We start from the raw sequence: 9,886 nt of genomic DNA on the forward strand, positions 1-9,886 counted from the left end.
ACATGCCACGGTGCGGCTGGGCCCGTGAGCCATGGCCGCTGGGCCTGCGTGTCCGGATCCTGTGTTCCCCAGCGGGAGAGGCCACAACAATGAGAGGCCCGCGTACCGCAAAAAAAAAAAAAAAAGAAGTATGCTGTGTCTGTAGCCATTATGTTGTGAGTAGAACGAAAAGTTGAGGAAAGATTCTCCAGTATTCAAGGACTGTTATCTGATTCAGCAAAGAAGTCACTCTGTATTTGCCAGACAAGAGAGGTTCTGAAGTGCGTCTGAGTCATTTCAGTCTAGGCCTAGTCCTCCACGTGAAAACATCAGCCTTCGCATCAGAGCTAACACTCTTCCAGAAAAGCGAGCAAAGGTTGTTGATCTAAGAGTTGGGCAAAAATCCAAGAAAGCATTTTGTGAGAACAAGATACGATGTGGAATTTACAGGAAAGATGATGGTATATTTTATTATTTGTAGATTGTGTGCAACACCTTCTTTATATCAGTAAAATTTATAATCAGCTTACACACGTGTGTGGGTTTATGTGTATATATGTATTTATATGCGTGCACACATACGTCTTCCTCTTTGGAAAGTCAGTTCTTAATAGTCGGGGTGGGGAGCAGTTTTGCCCCCAAATTAGCCAGGGATCCTACATGCAGAGGACAGGTCTTACAGGTCTTTTAAGCTCGTCTTAACAATTATCCAGCTTAAAATGTCAATGGTGCCAAGTTTGAGAAACTCTGCTCTAGGGCATATATAAGAAAAATAAATTAGTTCATGTATACCTAACTTTTACATATTAAGAATCCAAAATCTTTTTTTCTTAATTGTTTTAATTGAAGTATAATTGATTTACAATGTTGTGTTAATTTCTGCTGTACAGCAAAGTGATTCAGCTATATATAACATACATTCTTTTTTTTACATTCTTTTCCATTATGGTTTATCACAGGATACTGAATATAGCTCCCTGTGCTATACAGTAGGACCTTGTTGTTTATCCATCCTATATGTAATAGTTTGCATCTGCTAACCCCAAACTCCCAGTCCATCCCTCCCCCAACCCCTGCCCCCTGTGCAGCCACCAGTCTGTTCTCTATGTCTGTGATTCTGTTTTTGTTTCATAGATAGGTTCATTTGTGTCATATTTTAGATTCCACATATAAGTGATATCATATGGTATTTGTCTTTCTCTTTCTGGCTTAATTCACTTAGTATGATAATCTCTAGTTCCATCCATGTTGCTGCAAAGGGCATTATTTCGTTCTTTTTTATAGCTGAGTACTATTCCATTGTATATATGTGCCACATCTTTACCCATTCATCTGTTGATGGACATTTAGGTTGTTTCCATGTCTTGGCTATTGTAAACAGTGCTGCTGTGAACATAGGGGTGCGTGTATATCTTTTTGAATTATAGTTTTGTCTGGATATATGGCCCAGGAGTGGGATTGATGGATCCTATGGTAATTCTATTTTTAGTTTTCTGAAGAACCTCCATACTGTTTTCCATAGTGACTGCACCAACTTACATTCCCACCAACAGTGTAGGAGGGTTCCCTTTTCTCCACACCCTCTCTAGCATTTGTTACTTGTAGACTTTTTAATGATGGCCATTCTGACCAGTGTGAGGTGGTACCTCATTGTAGTTTTGATTTGCATTTCTCTAATAATTAGCGATGTTGAGCATCTTTTCATGTGCCTACTGGCCATCTGTATTTCTTCTTTGAAGAAATGTCTATTTAGGTCCTCTGCCCATTTTTCGATTGGGTTGGTTTTTTGCTGTTGAGTTGTATGAGCTGTTTGTATATTTTGGAAATTAAGCCCTTGTCGGTTGCATCATTTGCAAATGTTTTCTACCATTCTGGTTTTTTGCTTTGTTTTTCTGCTTTTCTTTGGTTGTTTTTGTCTTGTTTTATTATTCAAGTGTTTTTCGTAGTCGAGGAATAACGAATATACAATGAAATGCAGAGATCTTAAATGTATAGTTGGACCAGTTTTTTTTTTTTTTTTTTTTTTTTTTTTTTTTTTTTGCGGTATGCGGGCCTCTCACTGTTGTGGCCTCCCCCGTTGCGGAGCACAGGCTCCGGACGCGCAGGCCCAGCGGCCATGGCTCACGGGCCCAGCCGCTCCGCGGCATATGGGATCCTCCCAGACCGGGGCACGAACCCGCATCCCCTGCATCGGCAGGCGGACTCTCAACCACTGCGCCACCAGGGAGGCCCTGGACCAGTTTTGACAAATGCACACAACCATGTAGCACACACCCCATCGGTATATGGAGTGTTTTCATCACCCCCTAAAGTCCCCTTTTGCCCCTTCCCAGTCAATCCCCTGATCTGATTCCAAAAACAACCAGTGATCCATTTTCTGTAGATTTCCATCACCATAGACTTGCCTGTTCTAGAACTTAATATAAATGAAATTACGTAGTGTATATATTCTTGTGTCAGCTTCTTTTACATAGCATATTGTAAAAATTCATCTGTGTTGTGTGTATCAGTTTGATCCCTTTTATCACTGAGTAATATTCTACTGTGTTAATATACTATGGTTTTTTCAATCCATTTTCTTGTTTAAAGATGCATGCTATTTCCAGTTTTGGCTAATATGTATAGAGCTGCTATGAACACTTCTTGTATAAGACTTTTGTTAACATGTTTTCATTTCTCTTGGATAAAAATATCTAGGAATTGCAAGCTCCTATAATAGATGTGCATTTTAACTTTTAAGAAATTAACAGCTTTCAATCATTGGGCTTTACATCATTGGGCAACACGCTCCCTATTTCATAGATTTTTTGGTAAGGAATAAATTAAATAATGTATGTAAAGAGCCTAGTGTACTGCTTAGCACAGGTAAAGACTTGACTAGTTAGCTGTTAATGTATTTATTCTCCCTAGCTGATAACATCCAGATCTCTCGTTCTTGAGTGCTAGGCCTGTATATCCATCTTCCTGCTCATATAGCATCAGAACTCAGCTGTCCCACAGGCAGCTTCGACTCAGCTTGTACCAAATTGAACTCTTCTCCCCAGTCTCCATCCCCAAACTGGTTCTCCTCTCATGCGCCCCGTTACGGTGAATCCTGTCAGTTGCCCAGTCCCCTCCCCTCCTCGCACATCTAACAGATCCCCCAGGCCTGTTGATTCTGCGGCCTTAATAGCTCTTCATGTGTCCATTTCTCTCCATTCCGCACTGTTGCTCCCTCGGTTCTGACCTTCAGGACCCGTCTCCCGGCTCGCTACTGCAGCCTTGTAACAGAGGCCCAGACCCCCAGTTCAGTGCCTGCATTGCAACCAGAGGGGTCTGTCCACAGTACAAACCTGATCCTGTCACCATCTAGTTACAACCCTAAGGGCTTCCCAGGATAGAGTCTCAACCCCTCATATTCCTTTCAAGGCCTTCGTGCTCCAGTTTCATCTCCTCCCTCCTTCCGTAAGCTTGCCTCCCACTCCCTAGATTTCTTCTCATACCTGATCTTTTGCTTAGAGGCCTTTGCCCAGGCTGCTTATTCTACATAGAGTAGATACCCTTCCCTCCCCTACCTCATCCTACCCCACCCCTTTCACCTAGCGAACACCCATCAGGACTCAGCCACCGTGTTTCGAAGTTCTCAGAAGCATTCTCTGCCACCACGCTCCTTTCCCCTTGAGTCAGGTAAGTGCCCCGCCCCTTCCCCCTTGTGCTCCGGCGCTCAGTCCTTACCCCTAGTGTGGGTCTCGTGGCACAGTGTGGCCTGACACCCACCTCGCCCTGACCCTAAACTGAGCTCTCAAAGGACAGGGACCATTTTGTGCTCATCCTAACATCCCTAGCAACTAGAACACAGCAGGGCAGGTACTCGGTAAACATCTGGGAAATGGAATAATTGTACTGGTGGTGGTAGAGAGTGGACTGAATTTGCTGCTGGACCTGCTGGGATGTTTGATCAGGGAGTGAAACCAGCAGCGTGTGGAATTCCTGGCTTCTTACCCGTTTGTCTTGTCCTCACAGCCTGATGAAAATTCACTGGACTTTTCCTCTTGTATGCTACGGCCCGGGATTAAAAACGCTCAGGAGCTTGCTTGTGGGGTGTGCCTTTTAAACGTGGACTCCAGGAGCCGGGTAAGTCACCCGCCTTCCCGCCTCCCCTGCACAGTCTGCTTCCCTGACCGACCCAGGAGGCAATCCCATCTGGCCCTTCTCGGCAAGGTCTGTGACCAGAGGCGGGGAGTTTATGAAGCCCTGAAATCTGACCACAGGAGCCTACACGTTCTTTCAGAGGGGCAGCGTTCTTTCAAGGGGGCAGCAGGGGGAGCTGTCGAGGGGTGGAGGCAGCTCCTGCCTTTCTAAGGAGTGGGCTTGTTGGCATGTGCCTGCCCACCCTCTGCACAGTGGGGTGGCAAGGACAAAAGGTTAAACCTGTAAGGACTCGTTTGGAGGCCAGAGGCCCTGTTCTGGGAATTTTGTTGACCTTATGGTTTCAACGTTATTTCAGAAAGAAGAGAAGCCCGCAGAAGAACATCCTAAAAAAGTATGAACCAGTTATGCGTTATCTTAGCGTCTCCATCTTAATTTTGAGTGTGGAAGGCAAATTCGATGATTCCACTGCCATCCCGAGCTGTTCCAATCATGGGTCCTTTGCTGAACCCGTTTCGTTCCCATAGTGTGTGATTCGGTCAACTAACATGTCTGTGCGGGTCCACTTCCGTCTGCTGTGCATGCTTATGGCTCATAGTTGGCTTCTGGTGTTGCAGTTATTCTTCTCTGGGATGAGCAGGGTAACAGAAAGAGCAGCTTCTGGAAGACGAAGTGGTAGTGACACACAGAATGAGATCAGAGAGCTTCAGGACTTGGCCGTTAGCAGACAAAAACAAATTGTTTGGGTTTTAGAGCTTTATTTATTTGTTTACTTGTTGAGCTTTACAAAACACCCCAGGAAGTGATTGAGGTTAGGCCTGGCTGACTGTAACTTACCGGTAAGCATTATTCATCTGGAAATCATTCTGCTGTGTTTAACATCTTTATTTTTTACAAATCCTATACCTATTTGGACTTTTCAGTGATGTCAGGTTGGTTATCAGCTCCGAATGGCATTAGACCCTAAGTCTTTAATCTTACATTTGCTTTCATGATAGGACTGTAATCAGTCTCAGAAACTTCAGGGATGGCATGTTAGAGTCAAATGCCAGCCTCGGGGGAGGGCTGCTTTCTTCACAGATCAAAATGATCCCCAGCCCGTGGCTGTTTTCGTCCCGTGTCAGGACCCCTGCCGACCCCCGCAGCCTCTGTCTGCCTTTTCTAGGAACAGTTTGGCCTCCTTTTGCTGAAACTGGGTTTAACAGTGAAGATATTTTTATACATTTAATTAGCGGTGAAAAACTTTCTCGCTTAAATTCCTGTAGCCACCTGCTCAGCTTTTGTGTGTGTGCCAGCTTGGCCTCAGCCTCTGTGAGCTGGAGAGGGGTCCATGCCGGCTGCTGGTTAGTGCCCAGGTGTGGAGGGAGCCTGACTGGCCCCCCATGTCTGTTTCTTCCCGGCAGGCGTTCAACTCGGAAACGGACAGCTTCAAGCTGGCGTATGGAGGACACCAGTATCATGCCAGCTGTGCAAACTTCTGGATCAACTGTGTCGAACCAAAACCTCCCGGCCTCATCCTGCCTGATTTGCTCTGAAATCTCCTGAAAGCTCCTGTGGGAAGTGCTAGCTGGGTTTGTTTTGTTTTCCATCACACCCCTTGGGGTGACAGGGACCAATAAACAGAATGCGAATGCTGCAGAGCTCCCCCTACCACCATCAAGCTATGCGAAGAAATCCTCCCGGGTGGGGGGGGGGGAGGAAGTGCTGCAGAAGTTCCCAGTCTTTCCCACTGACGACCTTTGCCCCCAGGTTCCCACGGCCAGTCTTTGGGATTCGAGGTAAAACTGCTTTACTCAAACTGCACTGGAAGTTTGCTGACTTATCTCTAGTTCTCTTAAGATGTTTTAAAACATGGACCACAATTTTCTTTATCTAAGGAATATTTGCTGCTGCAGTATTGAAACTGTGAAGAATTGACACTTGAAGAAAAATTATTGCTATAGGACTGGAGTTGGAAGGATGTTTTGAGCCAGTGTTTGTGTGTATCTAGAACACTTACTGTTCTGTGAAGTAGAATGCATTTATCCACATTTAGTTTGTTAATAGCTGAAATGAATAAAAAGGGGGAATTGTGATTAAACTGATATTCTTTTTATAGAAAAAATTCTGTTTCTCTCCATTGGACCATGGCAGGTGGATGAGGGCAGATTTACCAGCTTTAACTGTCACAACCGAACCAGTTCTCTCCTCTTCTCGTTCGTTTCTAAGACTGTCAACTTTTAAGAGAACTTTCTCAAAACATGCCTGGGAACTTTGCAGTGAGAAGAATGTTCATTTTGACAGAGGCCTGAATCTCGGTGTATTGGGGTGAATATCGTTGCCCTTAGGCGCCTTCACTGAAAGCCTTGTTGTACCTCACACACAGACTGTGAACGTGATACTTTTTTCAGATGAGATTTGGAAAGCCAGCTGAATGAAACCTCTTTGCAGAGGCCTCTAGCCAAATTTCCAGAAATGACTGCACAGGGACCAATACCGCAGTATCTCTATGAGAGACCGGGAAATTAATTCAGGGTTAGAAGGTGGAGCTCCTGGCCTAGCAAGGAGAAAAGTAAGGTGTGTATTTGTGGTAGAGGCACGTGACTTAGAAGCAAAGGCAGGAAACTGTTCAAAAACAGCACTGAGGGCTTCCCTGGTGGCACAGCGGTTGAGAGTCCGCCTGCCGATGCAGGGGACACGGGTTCGTGCCCCGGTCCGGGAAGATCCCACGTGCCGCGGAGCAGCTGGGCCCGTGAGCCGTGGCCGCTGAGCCTGCGCGTCCGGAGCCTGTGCTCCACAACGGGAGAGGCCACAACAGTGAGAGGCCCGCGTACCGCAAAAAAAAAAAAACCAGCACTGAATTTTAGAAGGAAAAGGCTCATGCTCTCTGGTGTAGGGAATTTTCTTTGCCACTTAAAATGAATGCATAAAATAGGGGAAAAAAGCCTAGTGGTTAAAGACTGTGTTATTCCTGGGAAGAACCCACCAAACTAGGACACACGTTTCTCTCAATTGTTAATTACGTGCTTTATGAAGAGATTTTGAATCGTGTTTCACTTTGTATGGCTTAAGCTCTCTGACCTAGACTTAGTTTTTATTTGTAAACTGGAAAAGTTGGTTTTGTCTGTGTAATTGCTGCTTTACATAATTAATTAGATCATTTTCCCTCCTGAGGACAAAACTTGAGGAAATTCTGTTTTGTTCCACCGTACTACCTTTTACTTCCATCCGCTCCAAGAAAGGTAGACGACATTTTCATCCCCGAGCTGTTGATGAGGCTTCTGCTTTACCTGGCTGCGCGCCCGAGTGCACAGAGAACTGTTGATGAGGTAAATCTGTTTTTCTCATTTGCTCCAGATGATACCATCTCCAGCTACTAATGCCTGGGACAGCTGTCTCTGAATTGTTACCTTTGCCCTCCACAGAGCCAGTGGGTGTTCGTGACAACACAAGTGGGCTGGTTTCTAGCAGGTTTTGCCTGAGGCCTCTGGGTTCCACTTTAGCCTGTGCAGCACCTAGGGTTTCAACACGGCACCAGATTTCAAGCAGCCTTCTAATTGGCCTTACACATTCCATGATAGACCATGATAACAAAATCTACCTTGGCGACAAGAAATGTCTCCCAGTTTGACAGAATTTACATTGCAGAGACATTTTTTGGAAATGCTATGTGGACTATTATTCTGTCACAGTGGTCCATATTGATGACATTTTAAAAAGTATGCTCACCTGTTAACTAGATTGGCTTCCATTTCTAGATATATTCCAGAACGCCTCAGGTAAAATTCCTAAGTATAATTACTGCTGACCTTACCAAGTATGATAGGTTTAGTCACTCCATGGGAAAATACAGCAGACATCAATAAAAAGCCTTTGCCATAAAGAGTATTCACTACTTTCAGTATCTGTTTAGTACTGGAAATGTTTTATTAGACCCGCCAGTAAAGATGTGGGGAGTGTGGAATACCGTTGCATTGATTTTCTTTATGCAGGTTTATTAAAATGAGTCAACACTGCATTCAGCTTCATCTCAGCGCTTGCTAGCCAAGAGCCCAGTGTCCTTGGAAACAGTAACCAAGGTTACTTACTTCCACACAGTGCATTGTACAAGCTGCTTCACCCCCCTTCTTGAGTGGCAGTTAGTAAGCACTGTTTTGGTGTTGTATTTTGCCTTTAAATTTTTTATGGCTTAGTGTGTAATTTTTGTCTGGACGTGCTTGAGGTAGAAGCAGCACGGGGTGTATTAGGATATTATCCATGCTTTATTTTTCCTGTGGCTACTAGTTAGTTCATATAGGTTTCATATTTTAAATTGAGTATCTTTTGTGGGCATATGCATAATTCTTTGCTAATTTACAGATGCCTTCTACTTGCCTTTTATTTAATGACTAGCGTGTTCTTAAGCTTTGAAAAGATTATAGGGCCTTTATGTTATAGAAATCTGAAATGTTTGCTCTGCACTGGGGATCACTACAGAATATCCCGTCACACCTTGGAGGTCACGTACCTTCCTTTGTGACCTTTAGCTAATAAACTCCAACATTTAGATTGGAAAGGTGTTAGGCTTCCCAAGTGCTAAGTTACATCCCAGTAGTGGCATTTGCCAGGATTTCTACAGGAAATTTTTCTTAATTACCAAGAACATCTGTCAGCAGGTGTTTTCTTACTATATACAATTTGATTTTTGCACATTTATCCAAAGACTACCAGACTTATTAGGGTTTGCCTTCATACTGTAGAAGCCGTAGCCTCCACGGCCAGTTTTTTTTCTGATTGACTGATTTTTGATCATGTGCTGCTGAGGCATTTATGGGTTGCTCTGATTTCCCATAGAAACTATTAATTTCATTTTAATTTTCCCTTCTAGACAGTAATGGTGCATGTTTATAAAAGTGGGCAAATTGTATAAAATAAGAAAAGGTGGAATTTAGAGGGAAACCATTCACAAACCAGGTAAAATCTGGAGGATATAATGTATATAAATATGTGGCCAGTGGCATTATATGTAGGGCTTCTTGCCAAACAAACAGACTGAAAATCTAGGAAATTTTTCTACAGATAAGCAAGGAAATGAAGTAAGACAAAGCTGTTGCTGGGACAAGCAGCTCCCCTATAAAAGCAAGGAGCAACCTGGTAACGCCCAGTGGTTTCCCGGGAGCGTGGAATAGAGAAGAGCTAATAGAAACTTCTACCAAGTCCCAGCCAGTTTCTGGGGGCTTCCCTGGTGGCGCAGTGTCTAAGAATCCGCCTGCCAATGCAGGGGACACAGGTTCGAGCCTTGGTCCGGGAAGATCCCACATGCCGCGGAGCGACTAAGCCCGTGTGCCACAACTACTGAGCCTGCACTCCAGAGCCCACGTGCACAATGACTGAAGCCCGCACACCTAGAGCCCGTGCTCCACAACAAGAGGAGCCACTGCAACGAGAAGCCCGCGCACCGCAATGAAGAGCAGCCCCCACTGGCCACAACTAGAGAAAGCCCACGCGCAGCAACCAAGACCCAGTGCAGCCAAAAATAAATACGTTTTTAAAGTTTATAAAAAAACAAGTTTCTCTGATGGAGGACTCACTGCTTTGGTGCCCTCCAGTTCCCAAGAGACAACTGAAAACTGTACCTTTTATTAGCGTGTACACTGTGCTGTTTCCTACTGTTCCAACACTGTGAATGATGTTAATATCTGCCCATCTGCAAGGATGGGCAACGCTGACATGATTCAGGTGGGATGTCTGGTTTAAGGAGCATTCATAAGTATCGCAGGAGCCGTATTTTAATAGCTGTCGGAGAGCATCTTTTTTCCCT

At 44.6% G+C, this 9,886-nt stretch overlaps 1 protein-coding gene across 12 annotated transcripts in view; it reads left to right on the forward strand.

Moving 5' to 3' along the window:
• SYNRG (synergin gamma) overlaps window positions 1-9,844 on the forward strand; it is a 91,156-nt gene extending 81,312 nt beyond the window's left edge. For 4 of the 12 annotated variants that reach the window (XR_014291996.1, XR_014292000.1, XR_014292003.1 and 1 more), the window contains exons 21-25: window positions 3,562-3,645; window positions 3,982-4,092; window positions 4,466-4,501; window positions 5,511-7,415; window positions 9,145-9,844. Coding sequence is in view for 1 of the 12 variants with exons in the window: in XM_082605409.1 (XP_082461535.1) it covers window positions 3,562-3,645; window positions 3,982-4,092; window positions 4,466-4,501; window positions 5,511-5,642 (363 nt within the window). In the remaining 11 variants the exon portion in view is untranslated. Of the gene's footprint in view, window positions 1-3,561; window positions 3,646-3,981; window positions 4,093-4,465; window positions 4,502-5,510 lie in introns of all 12 variants that reach the window. The other 8 variants (XR_014291998.1, XR_014292001.1, XR_014292004.1 and 5 more) reach the window with 4 other exon arrangements.
• Window positions 9,845-9,886: the final 42 nt, after the last annotated feature.

The sequence above is a fragment of the Mesoplodon mirus genome, assembly GCF_964341445.2.
Source record: "Mesoplodon mirus genome assembly, chromosome: 18".
Lineage (NCBI taxonomy): Eukaryota > Metazoa > Chordata > Mammalia > Artiodactyla > Ziphiidae > Mesoplodon > Mesoplodon mirus.